Source organism: Lithobates pipiens, unplaced genomic scaffold, assembly GCF_037356315.1.
Source record: "Lithobates pipiens isolate NorthernLeopardFrog02 unplaced genomic scaffold, aLitPip1_a1.2 Scaffold_22, whole genome shotgun sequence".
Taxonomy (NCBI): Eukaryota; Metazoa; Chordata; class Amphibia; order Anura; family Ranidae; genus Lithobates; species Lithobates pipiens.
The window spans coordinates 309,332,559-309,358,292 of NW_027507784.1; the positions used below are offsets into that span (position 1 = coordinate 309,332,559).

The window sequence follows — 25,734 nt, forward strand, 5'->3', positions numbered from 1 at the left end:
AGGGATAGTCCACGTGTTTTCCCTCAGCAACCATTCAGTTGCTGCCAAAAAGGTAGAAAATTTTGGAATCCGATGCCATAGATACTTCTCTCCTTCAAACCTCTAAACAAGTAGAACACAACCGATAGTTGTCCGATAACCTTGCAGGTCCTGAGAACCTTAGGCTAAAATGTGTGCGCCCTCTGAACAGTCTATTTGAGAGTGATGTCATACCTTGCATGATGTCATCATGCCAGCAGTAAGTGAACTGACCATCCTCTCCACGCCAACCTAGACCACCTAGGAAGATCTTATCAGGTTGAGTTTCCTTTAAATCGATCAGTTTTCCCAAACCAGTCAGGAACTGAGTGTATCTGTAGGAGCCATGCTCATTGGACAGAATCGACCTCTCATCGCCAATCTAGAATATTTAGTAAATAAAATGATCAGAATATTATCCAATGATATGGGTAGCTGGTACGGGATAACACAAATGAAGACGCTAGAATTATTGATAATTATACAGCAGATACAGGGTGCATAATACAAAAAAAAAAAAAATCACTAGAGCATTAACGTCCCAAAGCACTAAATAAAAGAAAAAACATTCTTATTGGAGGGGACATGGATTCTGAGGCCTTAATAGTGCATGGGATAAGAACATCCCAGCAACTGGTTCTCTTTATAGAACATGAATTCTTGAAAAAAAAAAGGAAATTAGAACTTTGAAGAAGTTAGTGGTACTTACCTGTCCTTCCCCAACATACAGGACTCCTATCTTGTGGGTGTCATAGCATGGGATCTGATCAAGCAGCTTCATTGTTCTATCAAATGTCTACAACACAAAATACAGATTTAACCAAAGCATAAAAAAAAAAAAAAAAAAAAAAAAAAAAAAAAACACAAAACAGAACTCATGTCTCTGCTCTGAAAGGGTTCTCCCAAAATGCAGGACTGCACATTCATTAAAAGACCAATATATATTTATACACAGAATAGCATAACAACCTGTAATAAACTCAAACTGGGAGGGCGCCATTTGTCTCAGCTAACCAGGGATCTACTGAAATGCATGGTGCTCAGTCTACAAATCACCCATGTTCCAAGCAATTTGTATCCAATCAGACAGGCACTTGCAGTACATACTTGTTGGTAGATCTAAAGGCGGTGGCATAGTTAGATGGTAATGTGTTAGCAAAACACAGGGATGAACTCCATGTGCTGCTGCTCCTTCATTGTCCAATCACAGGCTAGGATGTGTCCTGGACCAGGATGTATTGTCTAACTGCAACGCACTCAGCATGGAGGTCCAGGACCCAACTAATCTATGTGGCAAGGTGTCATGATCACAAAAGTCGCTTGAACAGAATTGCAAATCTCTTGCCAGTAAAAAATTTCCCATATACTGTATGTATTTGAATAGTAAGGCGTTTACCAGGAGATACCAGAATAGATCATTTGCATCCAGTATAGACGTTTTGATGGCCCTGACATATATTGTAAAGAAAGTGGCCTGTCAAACCCCTAGGAACACCTTACATCACTATGATGTACATGACTTCCTGCCACAACGATGTCCTCCATAAATCCTGAGAGATCCCATAATGCAAGGGGATACCCCAATCTCTGTGCACACACATCTATGGATTCTAATATGGAGACATGATGATGTACACTAGGTCTTTAGATTTTGAAATTAACACACCTGATTTAGCTGGAACGACACTAATTATTCTGAAGAGTTTCACTCTTACCACAAAGTATGCTGAAGCAGTTCAATTAGTCTAAGTTGCTGCTCACCTCCGTGTTTGGGACCAGGATGGGCTTGTTGGATTCATCCCCAAAGAAAGGAGAATGGTACAACTGTAAGAACACAAAGCTGGAGAAGGGAAGAGAAATTAGAGGAAAAAAAAAAAAACAACCCACCATTATCCAATAAGAGTAACCATCGCCAACCCTTTTTCCCCATATTGAAAAAAAAAAAAAATAGGCCCATTACCTGATATAAGTAACGGACTATTCTCTGATAGCAGTAACCAGCACATTACCCTACAGGAATAACCATCACCACCAGCACTACCCCCAGAGCAGGGACACAAGGCATTTTCTTCACAACTAGCTCCATTGCCAATACCAAAATTATGGATGTTGTTTGAAGCTCTGACAGGTCCTCTTCTCCAAACTAATCACGAAGATTGCAGGCAAGGACAATGCACGCCCCAGCTGCAAATGTCAATATGGGGAGAAATAGAAGTCCTGTAAACCACACATCACTGAAAGACCCTTTTTGTAAGTATGTAGTAGCCTCAGCTCAGGCTCCAGCGAAACCGCTCCCCCACCCCCAACACGTCTTGTCCAGCCCTCAGATTAGTCATGGGGAACCCGGGCTGAGGCCGGTACAAGCTTACACACAGAGTCTTGCAGTGATGTGCTGCTTACAGGACTTTTAGCACCATTACCAGAGAACAAAAATACATGATCAGCCCTTTTCCTTATAGGAAACACCACCAGGTAACTTGCTTTGCCAGCCATATTCCTAGACAGATGACCCTCTCCCAGACATAAATAGCCATCCTTATAACCAATAAGTGTAACAGCAGTCCCAGAAAAGATCAAACCAGGCCCATTTCCTGATGTGTAAATAACCTGCCCCATTTTCTAAAGTCAACCTGCTCCCCAATATGAAAATATCAGACGGAGTCCTACAATAAGCAATTTGGCCCTTTGAAAAACATGACAATTTGTCCATTTCGAAAAGTCTAAAATGAACTGGTCAATTTATTAACGTCTCTATTTCTTAAAGCCCTTCATGAGAACTAGAATTAGGTGTAGCAAGCAAACAAGCAGGACAAAACTCTGGATAGCCGCACACTGGAAAAAGACTTGAAATCCCATCTTTAATTGAAACAACGTGGGTCACATCAAAACTGAATCAAAAAATCCACAGCAAAAGGAATATCAGGGTACAGGAACGTATGACGCATTTCGCACCGTAATCAGTGCTTACTCATAGCTAGGTGTAGTATGCCTCGTGTGCGTGGTCACTAATGCTTAAAGAACAGACCTTTAAGGATAAGTACACTTTTACCAATTCAATTTGCCAAGAAAGCTGGTAACTAATGCAGAGTTTGAATATTTTGCTAAACACATTTGGGTGGATTTTTAATAAATAAATTGTGCACTTTTGAAGTGCAGTTACTCCACAGCTTAATAAATGGGGGCAGCTCTGCTGACTTTCATCTACTTTTTTTTTTTTTTTTTAACTTCCAAATGATTGGTGAAGCTAAAAACACACACATTTACTAAGCTATTGAGCAACTGCACTTGCAAAGTGCACAGTCCATTTAGTAAATCCACCCCATTGTGTAATGTGTCATCACATGCAAACTGGATTCTCCTTTCATGTTTCCAGCACCGCACAGGAACCCAAAACAAAAATTATACTGGCTATGGTGAGCATTGTTTTGTCTGATACGAATGCATGAAACCTAAAATATTCAGGCAGGGATAAATCGGGTGTACCTTGGGTCTATTCCAGGCACTTTTTCAGCTTTGGTGGACTTTGTGCTGTTCTTAAAAGCATCAACGTTGATCCTCCTTCCCCGACGGGAGGGCTCAGAGTCGGAAATAGTGTGACCTCTGGGGCGGTATCCGTTCGGAGATTGTGAAGACTGCTGCTGTGACAGCCCCGGCTCAAGCCTGGCTCCAGCTTCTTGTTTAGCGCCATCTTCCTCTGCTCTGGCAGTCTGGATGACAGGTGGCTCTGCACTGGGGGTCTGCAGCACAGGTTTGGCTTCTGGGGTTGGGGTACTGATGATTTCTTTAGCCTCTGGCTCCTTGGGCAGTTCCTGCAAAGTCTGCAGTTCTGGGGAGGAGCTGGACTTGCTCAGCGTCTGCGAGGGCTGAAAAGGAATCTCCCGTGTTGACCCTTCAATGGGGATTCCACCAACTTCTGACTCTTCTGACTGCTGGGTGGACAAATCTTGACTGGAGGTGGACGACGACTATGCAAATAAAGGATGAAAGGAAAGACCTTATGAAAGGGTACCATCTTCAAAATTTTGAAAGCATGTTTAGAGGACACTACCATGTATTTTTTTTGTTTGCCAGTTTTAATAAAAATGTGTTTGATAATGTTTTTCCCTCAAGCCCCTTTGGATAGCTGGGCATAGCTGCTTAGCTTTTCAACCACATTTTCATTATACTTGTTCCTCCATTAGAGTCTAACTTCAGGAATGTCCTAAATGAATCACAATAGCCCTTTCTTCAGGTAAGGAATGGGAAAATCTGGCCTAGTTGGTAACTACTAAGTGCCCTTTTGTGGTAGATTTCTTTGGTCCAAAGGCAGCATACCATGCAAAGTGCGCCATGATGCCACAGTGACCCTTGGGCATGGTAAAAAGTGAATGTTCCGACAGGGCATTTTTTTTCTAGCGTCAGCTTCCTTTGGGGCCTTGGCAAACCAATCACATGACATCTCACAGCCAAGGCATTGCTGGAAGACTTTCCTTGACCAGATGTTGCGATCGTAGGTCAGAACAAGGAACAGGGATATAAAGAATGCCCAGCACAGGTCACTAACTGTAGGGCCCATTTAGTTGAATGGTGAAGTATCTCCACCCAGGTCCATAAATCCAGCATATCTTATTAGTATTGTACCAGGTGGCAAATGCCCTCCCTGTCCTAGCAGCCCAGTCCTGATCCTGGAGTTTACTTTTCAACTACTTGCCTACTGGACACTTTCATCCCCTTCTTGCCCAGGTAAATTTTTCAGTGCTGTCAAACTTTGAATGCCAATTGCGTGATCATGCAACGCTGTAACCAAAGTTTTCCATCTTTCTCTCTTTTTTTTTTTTTTGACAGATATAGCTTTCTTTTGGTGATATTTAATCACCACAGTTTTTTTCTTTTAGCAAAAAAAGAAAAAAAAAAAAAAAAAAAAAAAAGATAAAAAAAAGAAGAAGAAGAAGAAGAAGAAAAAGTGTTTGTTATATAATTTTGGAAATAAGCAATTTCTCCTTCACTGACATGTGCTGATGAGGCGCTAATTGTGTGCACCAACATGCAGCACTGACTGGCATCACTGCTGGGTACGGTTGAGGCTGCACTGATAATCAGTGTGCCGATTATCTGTGCAGATTGGCTCTCCTCACACACGGTCAATGTGAGGAAAGGAATGCCAATAACCAGCATTTCCTTGTTTTACATGTGATTAGACACAGATCACCACATGGGTAAAGACGCACCATCGGCTCTTTACTGAGATCGGCAATGTGCAGTGTTCCAGGAACAGAGCGCACCGCTCTGACTAGAGTGGGATGATGTCATATGAAGTCCCAGACAACCACTTACCTGTCATTTTTAAAATTGGCGGGTAGGAGGTGGTTAAGGATATATATTAATAAAGGATATCTGAAGTGAATAGATGATTGCATACATTGACCACGATTTTCTCTCCCTACATCATGCAAATCTTGTAGACTCTTTGTATGAGCTTCCTGCAGATGTAAGCACATGCCAACAGCAGCTGATCATCCTTTATTTTAGAGCAGTGACTACGCAAGAATGTGCCAATGCACTAGTATAGCTGCTTGATGTCAAACTCAGGAGCATGCAGGTAAAGAGAATGTTGCAGTTAAATATGAACTAATTGGAAGAATACTCACCTTTCCGCCAATGGTCCTGTCTCTAGCTGAAGCCGACATTTTTTTCTTTGTGCTGGTTTTCACCCATCTTTATTGGCCAGCAGCTAATCTGGCACACAGAACAGGGCGACTGCTGTAAGCTCAGTGCTGTGCACGAGCCGCTCAGTTTACATGCCAGGGAATGCTGCGGGCAAGCAGGTAGGGAAGTTTTATTGCAGAAGATAAATTGCATGTCTCTTCTGCAATAAAAAGCCTGCCATTCACAGTGAATAGTGGAACTTCTGCTTTAAGAGTTGCCACCATTGAAAAGAGGGTCTCAAATACACCTTGCTGGTACGATTTAAAAATGAGTAAATTTTTTTTAAATCAACATGTCATACTTACCTGCTCTATGCAATTGTTTTGCACACAGCAGCCCTAAACCTCTTCTGCCAGCACTCCTGGCGCCACTACTTCAGTGAGTGCCCCCATAGTAAGTCATCGCCTATAGGGGAACTTGTGCAGGCTTTATCCTGAGCTGTGCCGTTTTGGTCTATACACACAGGCAGCTCATCCCCTTCGTCCTTCGTCACAGGATTTGATTGAGAGCAGCCGGAGCCAATGGCTGCCTCTGTCATAGAGGGCGAGAGCGAGGGACACTGATCTTGTGCATAGTGCTGGATCAAGATCAGGCTCAAGTATAATGGAGGGCTGGGGGAGATCCTGTACACAGATTTTTTTTACCTTAATGTAGAGAATGTATAAAAAAAACAAAAAACAAAACAAAAAACGAGGCTTTAGAACCACTAACTAAAAACAGGACATAAAAAAAATGGAATCTACAGGAGCGCGTGTAGTTTGGCCTGTGTTTGGATTAAGATACTGGACTTATTCAACAACTCTTAAAGTGTAACACACTCACCCTGCTGATCCCTTCAGACTTCTTGTCTGTTTTTTCTTCACTTGGTGTGTCATCATTTGTCACCGGCTTAAAGTCTTCCAGCTCCTGGGACCCAGCCGGAGAGGTCACGTCTCCATCGGCTTCAGTCTGGGAGCCTTCTTCCGGGAGTACGGAGGACTCTGGAAACAGCAGAGGTTCATCACTAACAGAATTCAGAGCATCTCCTAGCCAGAAAAACTCAGGGGTGATATGTACAACCTGGAGCTAAGGAATAGTGGGAATGCTACCTATAGCAACCAATCCAAACTGCTTTTCATTCATCTAAAAGCAACAGGCAGCATTTAACTCAATGCTTAGACACATTTATTTCCTCCATCTTTGTTACTTCTCAGACATAGATTTGTTATTTTCTACTTTCATATTCTAAATTCATGCAGACTTCATGCCGCGTGTGTAAACCAGAAGGTACAAAAGATTATCACACATGCCACCTGAGAAAAAGACAACGAAGGGCTCATGCACAAAGGGCTTTAAAACTGTTGCTTTTATAGCCAGTCAGTGATTTTTTATTTTTTGTAGGGCTGTAAAAACTCGACTATGTCCACGCACAGATAGGCGTTTACAGGAGTATTTGAAGAGGATTGTTTAAAGGCAGAATTTTTTTTTTTTAAAGGCGTCTTCTGAGAGTAACTTGAGCAGAGAAGAAAAAAATAAACATATGTAAGCAGGTAAATGTTTTCCAATGGCCAGAATAAATTAGAGCCTAAATATTTTTTACCTTAATGCATTTCTTGTTCATCAGTATCCTCCCCTAAAGCCAGTTTTACTTACCTGAACCTTCATTCGATCCAGAGATGTGCCTGTCTGCGGCTCTTCGCTCTCCTCACTTCCTGGTCTCAGGTTTTGGCGAAGTAGGGGAGCCATTGGCTCCCGCTGCGGTCAACAAAGCCAGTGACAAGGGAGTGGGACAGAGTCCTGCTGTCTATAGACAGAGCAAGCCCACACAAGTGCCCCCATAAAAAAGTAGCTTTCTATGGGGGCACTTGCCAGAGAGGAGGAGCACAGGCTGAGCCCAAGAAGTGGAGGTTCAGGGCCTCTGTACCTTTCCAATGCACAGAGCAGTTAAGCAAAAGCCATATAAAACGAACACATACACACACAAAATACACAAAACAATTGAGTCTCGGTTCACACTACTGCAACCTGGAAGACTTGTTGTGACGATGACAGGCGACTTGAGTACTTTAATGCGACTTTTGGAAATGCCTGGGTAATCTTCCTGTAATGTTGGATCCAAAATCACATCAAGATAGATGAGCATCTGACTTGGAGGTGACTTCCACTAAAGTCTATGGGCACAAGTCAGATATACGTCGCCTTGAAGTAGTACAGGAAACTTTTCTAAAGGCGGAGCGACTTCATTAGTGCCAATTAAGACAACTCATTGACGAACATGAGATTTCACATGTCATGCGACTTGGGGGTCTCACAAGTTGGATCCCAAGTAGTAGCAGTGTGAACCGAGCCTAAAGCTTTACAATCACCTTAATATTCTGCCCAGTAGTATGCTCAAATCTTTAATGGTCAGATTTTTAAGATATTCACAAGGAATTTAAATGGTTGCTTTGGGCAAGCCACCATAAGCGCATAAACACATTCATGTTGTAACAGAGGAGTTTTTTTCTACCAAATTCTAGCAGAAAAAAATACCGCTTATTTTCATAAACCTAAAGATGGTTTACAAATTGTCTTTTTTTAAAATAAGAGAAAAACACTATATGCAAACTATAGTAACTCCAAGCAATAAAATGAAAACCTGGTTACTGCGGTTACTGTAACGTATAACCTACAAATGTACATGAAGTGTATCTAAACCCAACAATAAAAACATATATTGCAGTCTACTAGCTCTTGGCTGCATTCTTTTCAGGTAAAGAGGTCTTGGAGAAAAAAAAAAAAAAACAAAAAAAAAACAAACATGTTATACCGCATAATGCTTGTGCAGTGTCATTTGTCCCTTTGTATGCTGTAAAAAAACAAACACACACAGGTTGATCCCGCTTGTTCTGTACCCCCCTAGGTGTTCTGACCACAGTAATCATGGCTGCTCATCCAGGATACCGTGGTCAGTTTACGTGCATCAGACATCCCACTGCTCCCCCTCAGCTCCGTGTGTGAGCCACCCTTCCGCCGCTATTCTGTGTGGCAGTAAAGTTAGTGCTCACAATCACTGCCAGCCCCTCTGTTATAACAAGGCATACCACACAGTATGTTTTTTTGAAATCCTGCTGCCAAATACCTTATTCCACATCGCCGATGTGCTCATCACGTGACCGCCTGGCTGACGCCAGAGGGAAATATCAGCCCCTCCCACTGTAGTCCTTAGATCGGGAGGGAGAGCTGCGAGTGGACACGTGACTGCACATTGCCAAATCGGAAAAAAAAAAAAAAAGTATTTAAAAGCAGAATACAAAAAATAAAAAATAAACCCACACACCTCCCCATCTAGCATAGATTCTTATAACAGAAGGGCTGGCAGTAATTGTGAATACAGACTTTACAACCACTTTAAAGCTTCACAATGATCCAGCCAAAATGTTGGTGTACATCAGGGGTGCCCAACCTTTTGAGGAATGAGAGCCACTTAAGCGACTTGGTAACCAGTTGTGGGCCACAATAAGCAGAGCAGGCGGATGGCAGGTCCATGGCACTCTGCATATGCAGAACAGACGCAAACACAGCCTATACCTTTAAGAACAGTCTTCCATTCAGGTATTGCTGGCTGTTGCTGTTCCAGGAAGAGTACATTCGGTATCACTCCGTCTGACCAGAGACGGAGCTATACCTGAAGCATTGGCTTATGTGGCTCTGCTCCACAGCCACTTGCTTCCTCTGCCGTTGACTTCATTCACAACACAGATGCTCTGGGATTGCGGGTTGGGAACCCGTGTTCTAGGTTTACTGGCCTGCCTTACCAGAGCAGGAGCTTGCAGGCCACATCAGAGGGCTCTGTGGGCCACTGGCTGGGCACCCCTGGTCTACATCAACCAGATTCAAACACATCATATCGTTTTACTGAGGCGGTGTGGTGATTAGAGGAAGCGCAGGCTGTGCGACACCTTTCTTGCCTAGCACCCTTTAAAATTATGCCCATAAAGACATTTCTTTCTGGGAAGGTTTTCCACAAAACTTTGGGTCATCTGTGGGAATTTGTGTTCATTCAGGCACAACAGCATTGGAGAGGTCGGGTACTGATGCTGGCCAAGACCTGACTTGCTATGCAATAGCCATTATAAATCATCCCAAAAGGTGTTCAGCTAACTGAGGCATAGGGTTTATCCCTGAAACAAGCCAACAGTCGTGCATCAGGCCACCTAATACCTGCACTGTGATTTGGTGTATTACAACACTTATTTCCCACTTTTTTTAGTCCGGATTTTCTTTACACAGCAAACCTTTGGTAAGGCACTAGAAGTTTGTGCCCTTCTGTGTGTTTTTATACAGTTTTCTATGGAGCTGGCTTGGTACACAAGGCCCCAGTCATGCTGGAACAGAAAGCTGCCTTCCCCAAACTGTTCCCACAAGGTAGAATGCGCACAAAACATAATATATGCTGTAGAACCAACAGTGCTTTCTACTTGTAACACCTGAACGTAGTCATCTGAAGGGGTGCCCACATACTCTGGGCCATATAGGTAGCTGTGATGGTGGTCAGGCTTTTGGCAACAAAGTGTACCACACATGAAACAACCAAATGGAAATCCAACCAAAAGTTCCAACCTACCCACTAACCTTCACATAGACCTAAAATAAAAAAGTGATTGTAAGACTGCCCATCCATTCTCTGATCATTTCTGGAAATACAAGTCAGAACGTCAGTTGACTACAATGAAGTGTACACGGCACCTTCAGCCATACAAAGCCTTAGAAGTAAAACCTGTGATTCAAGCATGGCTTGTGAAAGTCAAGATAAGGAGGGGGTTAATATCAAAGTGATGACAAAGTAAGCACTTTGATTAATTGCTCAAATGTGGTTAATCATTTCAATCTACAAAACTAAAGCCTCCATGGAGCACAGTGATGATCCCAGCACAGTGAGACAGGTCAGCATGCACTTTCAGTTGGGGTTCCACAAAAATGGAGCCAATATCTGACAAACTATCACATGCACACATTAGAAGCCCATGCTACAGTTAGGTTCCTTTCAACAAAGCACACGGCTAAAAAAAAAAAAAAAAAAAAAAAAAAATAAAAACTTCATAGTAGGGCTGCAAAGGCGCCACAGGCTTGGTAATGGGTCAGAGTTTTGCGGGGATCCTTTGATGAATATAGATGTACCTGCCCAGGATATGCTCCTAAGCAGCTTTCCTTGACCACTGGACGGGGAGATGGGAGAAACAGAGGCCACTGCAATGGGAGAGGAAAGGCAGTTTGCAAGAGTTTGAAAGAAAGCACCACATTATAGAAGCAACACCCCACCAAATCTTTTCATATAAGAACGTTTATATTTTCTAAATCCAAACTTTTTTCCCAACAAATCTCACGGGAGGAACATGTAACATGTCCCCGAAGGTGAACTTAGCCTTTAACCCTTTCACAGCCAGAGCCTTTTTTACACATGCTTAAAAAATTTTAGACCTGAAAATTACATAAACCCTCCAAACATATTTACTGAAAGCAGACCCCATGGAGCATAAAACTTTTTTTTACTGAAACACACTTTAAAGTTAATTTTAGAGGGCACAAAATTGCAATAAATTACTTCATTGTTTCGGTAAAATATAAAAGCCGAGGTTGCCCTAAGTAGATACCCAACATGTCAAACCTTAAAACATGTTAGTACTCTATATTTTCCATAGGCGTCGCTTTAAAAGCCCCCTCTAAAGATCATCGGTTTAGTAGGTCTGGTGCTTGAATTATCGCTCTCATTCCAGCGTGCGCGGTGATATGCAACACGTGCATCGCAGTTGGTGCTTTCAGGCTTAGGAATGCCGCATACGTTTAGGTTTGTACATGCATATATGTGGGGGTCAGGATTATGAGCTTGGGTGTAACTTTTTTTTACCTAACCCCCAACCCCCATCACATAGGAAACAAATAGTCCCCTATGATTTTTTTTTTGGTGACAGGCTCTTTAATGAGACATTTAGGGTCTCCGAATGTCTCCCCTGAGCTCCAGTGAATCACATTGAATTACATTATATTCATTCCTGGCCTCGATGGCTGGGGGGGGGGGGGGGGTGTAAGGGCGTGCAGGGTGCCAGGAAGAAAGCTTGTCACCATGGCAACCTAGGACCTGGGGTTTGTTGGGCCCAGTCTTAATCTCTTTAAAAAAGGGTCTCCGCAACTGCCCTGGACTATTTTCATAATTGGACTGGGTTATTATGTTTCCCTTTTTATTCCTTATATATGTTGGATTCAATACTCGCACTTTTAAGCTCACAGTATTATAAATGTGCTTATTGTTAGCATGGCATGTTTTAGGGCGAGTTCTTCCTTTTTTGGTTTTCTGCTTTACTACAGCTGGTCTTGTGAAAAGGGCTCTTGGAGCTTCAAATAGGAGACTAATGCTGGCCATGCCTATACAAAAAAAAAAAAGCAAGCCATAATTCGGTAATTTAGACAGTTTGTTCGTTTTTTGGCCCGTTAATGAGCACAAAAATCGATAATCGTTGGGACGTTTTTGAGCTGAATAAAAACCAATGGACAAGTTTGGAAATTTTCTGCCGGACGAACGATAAATTGAAAGGTTAACGTGTTTCCTGTCCGAACTGTCTGCACTAGGTATATGTAAAAAAAAAAAAAAAGCATTCATTTATGTAATCTGAATGATCAGTCATTACATGATGGCACTATTGTCTGCGCACAAGGCCGAATGTTCATTTTTCGACAGGCCAATTTTTTGTATTGTGTATGGCCAGTATAAGTGAGATAAAAAAAAATAAATGTAAAATATATATTAGAAAAATTCTTTGCTGCTTTTGATTTGGGTTATTCAAATAGAACCACAAGTTATAGCCAGGGAAAACATCCTCCTGACCTAGAAGAAAAGCTTGTAGGCTCTATTTTTGCTAATGTGTTAATCAAGATCAGAGGACAATGGGGTAACAGTGACAATATCAATGGGCATGAGACAAGTTATGTCAAATCAGGTGGTATAAAATAAAAATTGTATTAAATCATTATGAGCTCCCTTGATTGACCCTCTGTGCAGCCTGGTCAATGGTCTCTTGTTGGTATAGTAGATCGATCACTTTACACAATCTAAAGCTGGCAATAAACCATTCAAATTCTCCGCTGGTTGAGTGGAACCGTACGAGATCCAAATATATGGACAGGTTGAATGTACCCAAGTTGATCAAACAACTTGGATACAGCCAGCCTGTCAGATTTTACATGCAATTAATGCTAGCAGCTGTTCTAGCCGCTAGCAATCACTGTTCTCCCAGCAGCAATGGAATCACTCCGCCAGGAGAATACAATGGCTCTGCGGGAGGGATTCCCCCCATCAACACTGACTGTGTTGATTGGGAAATTGAGCGATTTTCTATGGCTGGCCTAAGGAGTCAGGTAGATCTTTTTGGAGTTTTAGGAAAAGCCTGTATGTATATATATATATATATATATATATATATATATATATATATATATATATATATATATATATATATATATATATATATATATATATATATAAAAATAATTGACCCACATATTTACTATAAAACAAACAAAAAAAAACGGTCTATGATTGAGTCTATTGTATGGCAGTTTATGTGTCAGTCTTCACAGCACCCCAACCACAGCAACTAAAGGCTGTCATAGTGTAGCTACGATTCTCTATACATTTGTCTCATGAATGTAATACTTTGATGGTGGATGTAGTATGCACTTTGCAACAATATACCAATTGGTATTGTACAAGTTGGCATTCCTGCCTTTCAGAAAAAACAAAACAAACAAAAAAAACCCACACACATCATACATCTGCTCTGTCATAGCATGTGTGCTGTGACATTACCTGGAGAAGACAAGAGCCTACTTACCTGTGTTGGCTCTCTGCAGCAGGGTAGGCTTGCATGTGGCAGCAGTCAGGGAGGAGGCGGGCATGGAGAGGGATTTGTAAAGAGCCGTCTCTCTGTGCTCCTTGAATCTCTCTGCTGCCATGAGAGCATTGGATAGTTCCTGGAGAGGCATGTTGTTAATATCGGAGGAGAAGGGACTCAGCGGATTCTCCAAACTCATCAGCCAGCTGGTATTACCTGAGGATAAAAAGATGCTCCGCTTTAGTTTGTACAATGTTGTGATGCAATGCTTTGTAAAACAATAACACTCAAAACCGTATCTGCCCCCCAGATAAGGCAACAATCATACACACAAAAGCAGACCAATAGCGATATAAGCAAATTAAATATTGCTGAAGATACGAAGCCAAGCAACCGCACAACATGATATCGAAACTCTAAAAAGATGATCTCAACAAAATAGAGGGGTGGGCAACTAAACGAGATATGGAGGTTCAATATTGATAAAAGTAAAATAATGCACTTGGGGGCTAAAAATATGAATGCAAACTACACCCTAGGGGGAGAACCTCAGAATATAGGATGGACAAGGATCTGGAAGTCCTCGTAGATTACAGATTTAGCAATAGCATGCAGTGCCAAGCTGCAGCAAGCAAGGCCAGCAGGTTATTACCATGTATTAAAAAGGGAATTTATGCAAGAGATTTTACCACTTTACAAAACTCTGGTCTGGCCACGTTAAGTATGCCGTCCAGTTCTGGTCATTGGTCCTCAGGAAGGATGTGCTGCAACTGGGGAGGGGTCAGAGAAGGGCAACAAAGCTAATAAGGGGGCTGGAGGACCTTGAAGAGGAACGACTACATAAATTAAATGAATTCTCCCTGGAGCAAAGATGCTTCAGAGGGGATATGTTAGAACAGTAAAGATGTGGAATTGCTTCCATAATTGGTGGTGTCAGCAGGAAGTGTGAACGATGAAAAAAAACCTAGATAACTCTTAGCTAAGGAATTTTATCTTAACCAATATACAGGGATATGGGAAGTGCTAGAGAAAAATACATACACACATAGTGATGGCCGAACGGTTCGCCCGGCGGTCGTTTCGCGGCGAATTTCCGACTTTCGCCGTCCGCGGGTTCGAACGCCTTTTTCCGTCGTTCGCCCCGGCGGACTTACGTGTTTAATGTATACAAGAACTTTAACCTTTCGTGACACGTTTATCATGTGTTACAGGACAACCAATTGAGACATGACAGCTCATGGACACTTGGACATTCCCCCTAACCTATAAATACACCCGATCCGGTGGCCATTTTACATTCTTTCTTCTGTCACTGTAGGGAAAGGATCCTGTGTGGAGTAGGGACAGAGAAAACGCTAGCTATTTGGTACACAAAAGTTCTTTTCAGGACTGGTATAGGTGTTAGGTCAGCAGCCTGAGTTTCTTTTGTCAGTTTAGATAAAGGGACAGAGCGCTGTATGCTGCTATTTTAGGGACAGCTCAGCCAGATTAGTCTTTCTTCATCATCATCATCATCATCATCATTAGCTGTTACTATCAGGTCCACAAAAGAGCTGTTCCAGCTAATCGTTCCAGCCTACTCTTTTTTGCCAATTTGTATAGGGACAGGCAGGAAGCAGTGTGTCAGGCAGTGAGGATAATTTTAAAGACTTGCTGTTACTATTAGTTCCACAAAGGTTCTTTTCAGGACTGGTATCAGTGGTACGGTAATAGGCTTGTACACGTATAATATTCTTTCTTCCAAATATAGAAAGAATATTATACTTGACTGCTGCCCTTCTGCTGCAGTCTGCTAATCATTCACAACTCACTTGTTCCACAAAAGTTCTTATAAGGACTGGTAACTTGGTCTGTCTAGGGTGCTACGGTACATAGGCTTGGGTGCGGTACAGTCTGCTGTTCTGTAAGGACCGCTATCGGTCCACAATAGATAGGGTTGCCGTGCACTACTGCTGACCGCTGCCCTATACTGCAGCAGTCCTTCAGCGGTATAGGGACTGACGCACAGTCTGCTAAACACTAACACACAACCTGCTTGGTCCACAAAAGTTCTTATAAGGACTGGTAACTTGGTATAGGGTGCTACGGTACATAGGCCTGAGTGCAGTACAGTCTGCTGTTCTGTAAGGACCGCTATCGGTCCACAATACATAGGGTTGCCGTGCACTACTGCTGACCGCTGCCCTATACTGCAGCAGTCCTTCATTGGTATAGGGACTGACGTACAGTCTGCTAATCACTAACACACAACCTGCTTGGTCCACAAAAGTTCTTATAAGGACTGGTAACTTGGTATAGGGTGCTACGGTACATAGGCCTGAGTGCGTTACAGTCTGCTGTTCTGTAAGGACCGCTATCGGTCCACAATACATAGGGTTGCCGTGCACTACTGCTGACCGCTGCCCTATACTGCAGCAGTCCTTCATTGGTATAGGGACTGACGTACAGTCTGCTAATCACTAACACACAACCTGCTTGGTCCACAAAAGTTTTTATAAGGACTGGTAACTTGGTATAGGGTGCTACGGTACATAGGCCTGAGTGCAGTACAGTCTGCTGTTCTGTAAGGACCGCTATCGGTCCACAATACATAGGGTTGACGTGCACTACTGCTGACCGCTGCCCTATACTGCAGCAGTCCTTCATTGGTATAGGGACTGACGTACAGTCTGCTAATCACTAACACACAACCTGCTTGGTCCACAAAAGTTCTTATAAGGACTGGTAACTTGGTATAGGGTGCTACGGTACATAGGCCTGAGTGCGTTACAGTCTGCTGTTCTGTAAGGACCGCTATCGGTCCACAATACATAGGGTTGCCGTGCACTACTGCTGACCGCTGCCCTATACTGCAGCAGTCCTTCATTGGTATAGGGACTGACGTACAGTCTGCTAATCACTAACACACAACCTGCTTGGTCCACAAAAGTTTTTATAAGGACTGGTAACTTGGTATAGGGTGCTACGGTACATAGGCTTGAGTGCGGTACAGTCTGCTGTTCTGTAAGGACCGCTATCGGTCCACAATAGATAGGGTTGACGTGCACCACTGCTGACCGCTGCCCTATACTGCAGCAGTCCTTCAGCGGTATAGGGACTGACGTACAGTCTGCTAAACACTAATACACAACCTGCTTGGTCCACAAAAGTTCTTATAAGGACTGGTAACTTGGTATAGGGTGCTACGGTACATAGGCTTGAGTGCGGTACAGTCTGCTGTTCTGTAAGGACCGCTATAGGTCCACAATAGATAGGGTTGACGTGCACCACTGCTGACCGCTGCCCTATACTGCAGCAGTCCTTCAGCGGTATAGGGACTGACGTACAGTCTGCTAAACACTAATACACAACCTGCTTGGTCCACAAAAGTTCTTATAAGGACTGGTAACTTGGTATAGGGTGCTACGGTACATAGGCTTGAGTGCGGTACAGTCTGCTGTTCTGTAAGGACCGCTATAGGTCCACAATAGATAGGGTTGACGTGCACCACTGCTGACCGCTCACCTATACTGCAGCAGTCCTTCAGCGGTATAGGGACTAAGAGTTTTGTCACAGGGTCATTTAAAAAATGACATGCAGAGGAAGAGGCAGGCCCTTCCGCAGGGGTGGTAGGGGTAGGGCAGGAGCAACAGGCTTGAGCCAAAGTGGGAAGTTGCAGAAGGTGCGTTCAATTACTTTAAAGGATGCACCAGACTTGGTTGAGTGGCTCGCTCAGCCTTACTCTTCTGCACCCTCCTCATCCTCTCGATCTGCACCCTCTTCTTCACTCTCTGCTATGTGCACCCCCAAAGACACTACCACCAACAACACGACCACCACCACCACCACCACATACCTTCCGCTTGAGTCACTGGAATTATTTTCCGATCCATATCAAGAGGACATTTCTGATGCGCAGCCACTCTTGGTATTGGATCAGGAAGAGGAGGTAGCAACAAGCGCTACTCAGCAGTCTGACGCCAGTACCCAGATCAGCCCAAGGAGGAGGTTGGTCCCCGGTGTTGCTGCCTACTCTACTTATAGCGGTGGGGAAGGTGACGTTGATGATGACGTGTCTAGTGATGTCACGTGGGTGCCCACAAGAGAGGAAGAGGAGGGGAGTTCAGAGGGAGATATGGACCAGCAGATAGGGAGGAGAAGCAGCAATGACTTACATTGCACAGCAGGGACAAAGCAGACTGCAAATGTATCAGGAGCGAGTCATCGACCATGTACGGTCACATCTGGCGCTCCCAGGACACCGGCACATGGCTCCGCAGTGTGGGCTTTTTTTAACGTGTCCGCTGCTGACAATAGCGTTGCCATCTGCAATCTTTGCAGTCAACGCGTTAGTCGCGGTAAGCCCAATACTCACCTAGGGACGACCGCCTTAAGAAGGCACATGAGCAGCCATCACCGAGCCCAGTGGGAGCAACGGAACACACAAAGCCACACTGCAGGCTCTCACCGTCCAGCCTCGTCTTCTACTTCTCCTTCTCCTCTCTCCTCACAATTGTCCTCCACTCCACCTTCCATCACGCCAAGCTCACATTTTTCTGCAAAAAGGCAGGCTTCCGTGGGCCTAATGTTTGAGCGTAAAAAAATGATGACGCCGGATAACCCTCTTGCCCAACGGTTGGCGGCTGGCTTGTCAGAACTCATAGCCCGCCAACTACTGCCATATAAACTGGTGGACTCGGAGGCCTTTCGCAAATTTGTGGCCATTGGAACACCACAATGGAAGGTCCCAGGAAGGAAGTATTTCTCAGAGAAGGGCATCCCAGAGCTATATGGCCATGTTCAGCGGCAAGTGAATGTATCTCTGGCACACAGTGTCGGTGCCAAGATACATCTGACCACAGACACGTGGTCTAGCAAACACGGGCAGGGAAGGTATATCAGTTTTACTGCCCACTGGGTGAACCTTCTGACGGCCGTCAAGCATGTAACCCGTGGCACCCGTGTAGATTTGGTTTTACCGCCACGGATTGCATGCAGGCCTGACTCTTCTTCTCCTCCTCCTACTCCATCCTCCTCCCTCTCCTCCTCAGCTGCCTCCTCCTTTTCCGCTGCTAGCGTCTCTTCCACTGCACCGCCCAAGCTCCCCAGAACCTATTCCACATGCCAGGTGAGACGTTGCCATGCCGTGCTGCGTCTGTTGTGCCTGGAAGCAAAGAGCCACACTGGCCCGGCACTCCTTTCAGCTTTGCGTTCACAGGCAGATGAGTGGCTAACACCGCTCAATTTGACAGTTGGTAAAGTGGTGTGTGACAACGGTGCCAATCTGCTTAGCGCATTGAAACAGGGCAAAATCACGCACGTGCCGTGCATGGCACACGTCTTAAACTTGGTCGTGCAGCGATTCCTTGTCAAATACCCTGGGGTCCAGGACATCTTGCGGCAGGCAAGGAAAATCTCGGCCCATTTCAGAAGATCTTACACGGCCATGGCTCGCCTTGCTGACATTCAGCGGCGACACCATCTGCCGGTCAGACGTCTTATTTGCGATTGCCCGACGCGATGGAACTCAACCTTCTATATGCTTGATAGGCTGCTCCAGCAGAAACGTGCAGTTAACGTCTACCTGTATGAACTCTGCGAAAGAAACGGTTCTGGGGAGCTGGGTTTTTTTTCACCGCGCCAGTGGCTGCTCATGCGCGACACATGCAGACTTCTGCGGCCATTTGAGGAGATCACCAAACTGGTCAGTCGCAGCCATGGCGCCATCAGTGACATGGTACCTTATGCCTTCTTTCTGGAGCGTGCATTGCGTCGTGTCATTGATCAGGCTGTGGAGGAGCAGGAGCGGGAAGATGAGGAAGTCGCAATGCTGGATGAATTCCCAGGGGGGGCTACTCTATCTGAGACAAGTCAACAACAGGAGTCTGATGAGGAGTCAGAGGAGGATGGTGCCGGGGCGGATGAGCAGGAGCAAGAAGAGCATGCTTTAAACCTTTCTGGGATCCCTGTTGTGCGAGGATGGGGAGAGGAGAATGAAGAGGACGACATTATCCTGGATGATGAGCAGGAGCCAGGCCACCACACCGCTTCCACTTTAGTGCAAATGGGGGCCTTCATGCTCCAGTGTTTTAATAGGGACCCCCGTATAAAAAGCATGAGGGTCAAGGACCAGTACTGGGTGGCAACGTACTTAGACCCCCGGTACAAACACAAAATGGCGGAAATGTTACCGCCGTCGCAGAGGGCTGTCAGAATGCAGCACTTCCAGGCCTTGCTTCGAGAAATGCTGCATTCTGCTTTTGCGTGCGCTGGCAGAGGAGCAATTCCCACTCCCAGAGAAGGATTTGCGGGTACCAATCCAACAGCGCCTGCAAGAAGAGGCCGGTTTGAAGATGTGTTGGTGACTTCGGATATGAGGTCATTCTTTCAGCCGACCCATCGACAGGTGTCATCCGGATCCAGCATCAGGGAACGCCTAGACCGTCAGGTGTCCGACTACATTGGGTTAACGGCCGATGTGGACGCTCTGAGGAGTGATGAACCCCTAGACTACTGGGTGGGCAGGCTTGACCTCTGGCCAGAGCTTGCCCAATTTGCAATCGAACTGTTGGCTTGCCCCTCATCCAGTGTCCTGTCCGAAAGGACGTTCAGCGCAGCAGGGGGGATTGTGACCGATAAGCGTACTCGCCTAGCTCACCACAGTGTTAACTACCTCACATTTCTAAAAATGAATGAGGCATGGATCTCGGAGGAATTCAACACATGTGATCAGTAGACCATGTATATGTCTATAAACAATTTTTGGAATCAAGCACACAGACCTTCTTAATTCATTTGGCTCACTTCCCTGACCCAAAAAAGCACACCGTACTATATGCCCCTACCCTCCTCTTTGAAGAGGTTGAGCGGTGTCATATTTCTACTGGGGCTGCTTATTATGAGGGGTTCCCACCATCCCTGTGCTGTGCTGACTTCCTCCTGGGTGTTCTTATTATGAGGGGCTCCCACCATCCCTGTGCTGTGCTGACTTCCTCCTGGGGGTTCTTATTATGAGGGGATCACACCATCCCTGTGCTGTGCTGACTTCCTCCTGGGGCTGCTTACGGTGCTGCTGTCAGCGCTGTATGTCACGGAGCTGCTGTCAGCGCTGTATGTCACGGAGCTGCTGTCAGCGCTGTATGTCACGGAGCTGCTGTCAGCGCTGTATGTCACGGAGCTGCTGTCAGCGCTGTATGTCACGGAGCTGCTGTCAGCGCTGTATGTCACGGAGCTGCTGTCAGCGCTGTATGTCACGGAGCTGCTGTCAGCGCTGTATGTCACGGTGCTGCTGTCAGCGCTGTATGTCACGGAGCTGCTGTCAGCGCTGTATGTCACGGAGCTGCTGTCAGCGCTGTATGTCACGGAGCTGCTGTCAGCGCTGTATGTCACGGAGCTGCTGTCAGCGCTGTATGTCACGGAGCTGCTGTCAGCGCTGTATGTCACGGTGCTGCTGTCAGCGCTGTATGTCACGGAGCTGCTGTCAGCGCTGTATGTCACGGAGCTGCTGTCAGCGCTGTATGTCACGGAGCTGCTGTCAGCGCTGTATGTCACGGAGCTGCTGTCAGCGCTGTATGTCACGGAGCTGCTGTCAGCGCTGTATGTCACGGAGCTGCTGTCAGCGCTGTATGTCACGGAGCTGCTGTCAGCGCTGTATGTCACGGTGCTGCTGTCAGCGCTGTATGTCACGGAGCTGCTGTCAGCGCTGTATGTCACGGAGCTGCTGTCAGCGCTGTATGTCACGGAGCTGCTGTCAGCGCTGTATGTCACGGAGCTGCTGTCAGCGCTGTATGTCACGGAGCTGCTGTCAGTGCTCTGTATTACGGTGCTGCTGTCAGTGCTCTGTATCTCCTGCACCCTCTTGTTTGCCTACCCTGGTCCCTGACCTTCCCTCTCCTCCATTGCCTTCATTAGCTCCATAGTCCTGAATTGTCAGAACAATTTCCCAAATAAAAAAAAAATGCTTGTAGTTATCGATCCCAAATTCACCTCATACATGTATTATGCTATTGTCCAGGTGGTGGGACTACGTGCTACCCCCTAATAATTACCCCGTGGCCGCAAATTCGACCTAAAGGTTTGCGAAATTCGCCTCCCATTGAAGTCAATGGAGCCCGCGGCGAACGGTCGTTTTCGCGAACGTTTGTGCCCGTTCGCGTTTCGCGTTCGCGAAACGTCCCGTCGGAAGTTCGTCCATCACTATACACACACCCGCACAGGTTAAAGTGGATGGACTGATGTCTTTAGTAACCTTACCAACTATGTAAACTTGATCTCTAGCTAAAACCTTGTCCTGGCTGTAGGGTGGAAAGCTTAGAAGCGCAGTATGGTTTAAACTGTGGTCTGTGCATGTGCTGGGAAGGCTGGAGGGAAGCCTCCGACTGCAAACATCTCAAAAATGGACACAAATCCAGCAATAAAACATTAACAAGCAATATAGCAAAGTAGCAGGTAGTGTGTGAGTCAGCGATCACTGACAGCAGTTCAAATAAATCACGATAAACCAATAATTATAAAGAATATAAAGCGACTCCATAAAATCCATTGTGATGGGGAGATGTCAAGGAAGAAATCCCTAGATGGATGGATCCACAGGCGAATGGGGACGGTACATACAATCACCAGCAGCTCCTCAACAGGAAGTGGGGATTCCCATTACAGTACAGACAAAAACAGCAAAGGGAGGGCGCCAGGTATGTACGAGTATAAAATTAGTTGATTTTATACTCATACTTTCCCTGGTGCCCTCCCTTTGCCGTTTTCGTCAATAAAATACTTTGAGCAGGGTTAGAACCTGTATCAGCTTGTTATACTAAAGATGGAACTGTTGGGCACTGAACGACTTTTCTGAGAGCCGATAGAAGTTTTAATGTTTCCTCCAGCTTAGGCAGCTCTCCAGAGGTCGACAACACATTTTATTCAGAAGATGTAAGCAGTAAAACTAACCAACGTTTTTCTGGGGTTCAAAAGGTCCCCCTTCATCAGGGCAAAAGTATTATGAAGAGTTCTGGACAATATGGCTGGGATCATCTTTAAAGCTAAACTTCAGCCTTCCCTTCAGTCTTGCATAGATGTACAGGAGCCTCTCTACTGAAATAGCTTACTCTGATATCACTGCACACTGAGCTCATCACAATGTGCATTAGAAGATCAGATAGTAGCCACCTCCTTTCCTGGATGGAAGACATGCAGATTCCTCTAAATCACAGGCGTCGAACTGGCAGCTCTCCAGCTGTTGCGGAATTACAAGTCCCACGAGGCATTGAAAGGCTGATAGTTACAAGCATGACTTCCACAGGCAGAGGCATGACGGAACTTGTAGTTCCGCAACAGCTGGCGGGCCACCAGTTTGGCATCCCAGCAAAGTCTTTTACTGTCTCTGACCTGCACAAAAGCTCAAGTTTACTATATACAATTACCATACCATGCAGAGACACTTACCTGTTGCAATTTAGGTAAAACTAATGGAAATCATGCAACAGCCCCAGTGCCCGGGGTTACTCACCTGTAGGTCTGCGTACAAGTATTTCTGCCCAGCCTTGGGTCAGCACTGGCACAAAATCAGCCAGGGTGGCTTTCTCCTTCTTGACCTGAGGCCTGCGGGGAATTTTATCTCCTCTGCTTCCTGGGGTGCCACCAGGAGAGGACATGGATCCGTCTGATCCAGCACGTAGCCCATGTCCACCTGAAATATCCAAAACCATTAGAAAAGGTCTTCTTCATGCAACATGCACAGACATGCAAAGCTCTTCACGTGCTTCAATCTACAGCACATCCAAGGCAGCCATTGTAAGTGCTATTGCAAAATTCAGAAGACGGAATTTGCTCTGAGGGAAATAACTGGGACAAAATAGTCATTGCTCTCAAACCCAATTTTAATAATTTTTTACCTTTGCAGTGGTAAAATAAAAACAAAAAGTAACTCCACTTTTGTTGAGGAAAAAAAAAAAAAAAAAAATCAAACATTCTCCTCTGTGTATATTGCAAGGATTGTAACAAACTGATGCAGATTTTTACCTTTTGTTTTCTAGAGAAATAGCAGTTTGTGTCCATGTGCAAAGTGAATCTGTATGGAAGTGATTTTATAATTATCAGCTGCTGCACCTGCACTGTTAAAATGAAGAAAGTGCCAGGCTCTTCAGACGCGATTTCCCCTTGGGAGTATCTTACCAAAAATGTCATTTTTTGTTGCAGGGGATCAGTGAGCCAATCACACAGGCAGGAAATGACCTCCCTGTGAGGAATTCTGTACACCATCTGTGTAGAGAACACCTCCAGGTTGCCATATTGCATTTTACAGAAATAACAGCACGGCAGATTGAAAAGGAAAGAAAATTGTCAAGATGCAATTCCAATATGACTTGTGTCGCATTTGTATAGGTTATATTTTTTATTTGCATTTTTTCCCCCCTATGAAAATGGAGTTACCCTTTAAAGCATAATATAAAGTACAGGAACCAAAAAAGGAGAGGCTTGCTGTGCATGCCTTAAAACCTGCTGTCCGCTGACCAGATGTGAGGACCTGCAGTATTTACACAGAGGTGCTTTACAGACAAATATATTCCCAAACTCATATCCTAGAGATATGCAATAGTCTTATTCAAAAATGGTAAACACGTAAATGCTCTTGTCTTGAGTTAATTTAAGTGAATTACTTTTAAAAGGGATTGTAAAGGTATTTTTTTAATTTTTTTTAAATAACAAACATATATACTTACCTCCACTGTGCAGCTCGTTTTGCACAGAGTGGCCCCGAACCTGCTCTTCTGGGGTCCCTCGGCGTCTGTCTCTGCTTCCTCCCGCAGGTACTTCTCATGTTCATGTGAGCTCCCTCGCATGGTGAGAAGCACCTGCGGGTGCGCTCCCGTGATACAGCCAGCAGCTATAGCCGCTCGCTGTATTACATGACCCCGCCCCCGGCGTGCCGCATCATTGGATGTGATTGACAGCAGTACGAGCCAATGGCTGCGCTGCTTTCAATCCATCCACTCCAGCCAATCAGCGGCCAGGCTGAGTGGCGAAGAGGACGTCGGGGGCGAGTGCGGGACTTTTGAGGGGTCAGGTAATTAAAATGGGGGGGGGGGGGGGGGCTGGGGGCACCAGCACTGTCAGATGTTTTTTCACGTTAATGCATAGAATGCATTAAGGTGAAAAAACATTTACCTTTACTACCCCTTTAAGCTTAACTCCATACAGCTAAACACGGAGAAGAAATGCACATAACAGAGCTATTTATTGTGCCACGGAATTTGTATTTCTGTCCATCCAGTTCTGAGATTTAAAAGGCTCTGGAATAAAAGCACAGCCCTGTCTGGTAGATGACCTGATTTTTCTTCACTGCAGTTAACACTTAAAGGTCTCCTCCTCACCCTCAACTTGTGTCTGGACAGTGAGAAGAAAAAGCAGCAGACTACTAGCATACTGCTCGTTAGAACGCACACTGCTGCAGCACAACTGATTGGCTCCTTGTGCGGTTTCTCCCTTCTCTCAGTCTAAGGCCAACCCATAGACTGTTAGAATCTCGGCCGGTTCTGCAGGAACCGGACAAGTTTTGCACCATGTATGGACAAAGCTGAATGTACCAAAGTTGATCAATGAACTTGTGTACAACCAGCCTGCCACATTTTACATTCGATAGTCACTAGTGGCTGGCATATCTGCTAGCAATAATCACTGTGTTCTCCCAGCAGGCATGGGGTACAAAGGCTCAGCGGGAGGGATTCCTGTCAACACTGTCCATGTTTGCGGGAAAGAAATTTGTTCCTTCTATGGCTGGCTTAAGCTTTGCTGTATCAGGGATTGCAAAAGTCTGATGCAAAGTCAAATTCAAGCACTGCTTTAGTTTAAAAAATAAAAAATGTAATTATGCCTAAATGAATACATGACTAGTATGAGCTGCATTTGTGTCCATGATACTAGATGGGATTTTTGCTATGGTTCCATGATCTACTTGGCTGGATCTGCTTTAAACCAAACAGCAAATTTGTTATCAATTCAAGTGACACAATTAGACAATTTGTTAGTTCTCAGAACAAGCACATGGCAAAGCTAGCAGTAACAGCTTTTAGGCTGAACAAGAAGAAGAGAACCGGTCACAGACAGGTCATGGTGTGCTGAACTCACAGAAGTTCCCCTCTGAACTCTCAATGTCACCAGTGTGGAAAGAACTATAACAGGAGAGGAACGCTCTCCCAGTGAAGTGAGCTCA

General features: G+C 44.9%; 1 protein-coding gene across 6 annotated transcripts in view; it reads right to left on the bottom strand.

The window, feature by feature from the left end:
- Positions 1–25,734, bottom strand: part of TSC2 (TSC complex subunit 2) — a 105,818-nt gene that overhangs the window by 12,562 nt on the left and 67,522 nt on the right. For 4 of the 6 annotated variants that reach the window (XM_077449367.1, XM_077449364.1, XM_077449363.1 and 1 more), the window contains 8 exons: positions 23,032–23,211; positions 13,551–13,766; positions 10,843–10,911; positions 6,526–6,683; positions 3,502–3,983; positions 1,780–1,858; positions 728–814; positions 214–400 (listed from right to left, as the gene is read on the bottom strand). In XM_077449367.1, the coding sequence (XP_077305493.1) occupies positions 214–400; positions 728–814; positions 1,780–1,858; positions 3,502–3,983; positions 6,526–6,683; positions 10,843–10,911; positions 13,551–13,766; positions 23,032–23,211 (1,458 nt within the window). The remainder of the gene's footprint in view (positions 1–213; positions 401–727; positions 815–1,779; positions 1,859–3,501; positions 3,984–6,525; positions 6,684–10,842; positions 10,912–13,550; positions 13,767–23,031; positions 23,212–25,734) is intronic. The other 2 variants (XM_077449368.1, XM_077449365.1) reach the window with 1 other exon arrangement.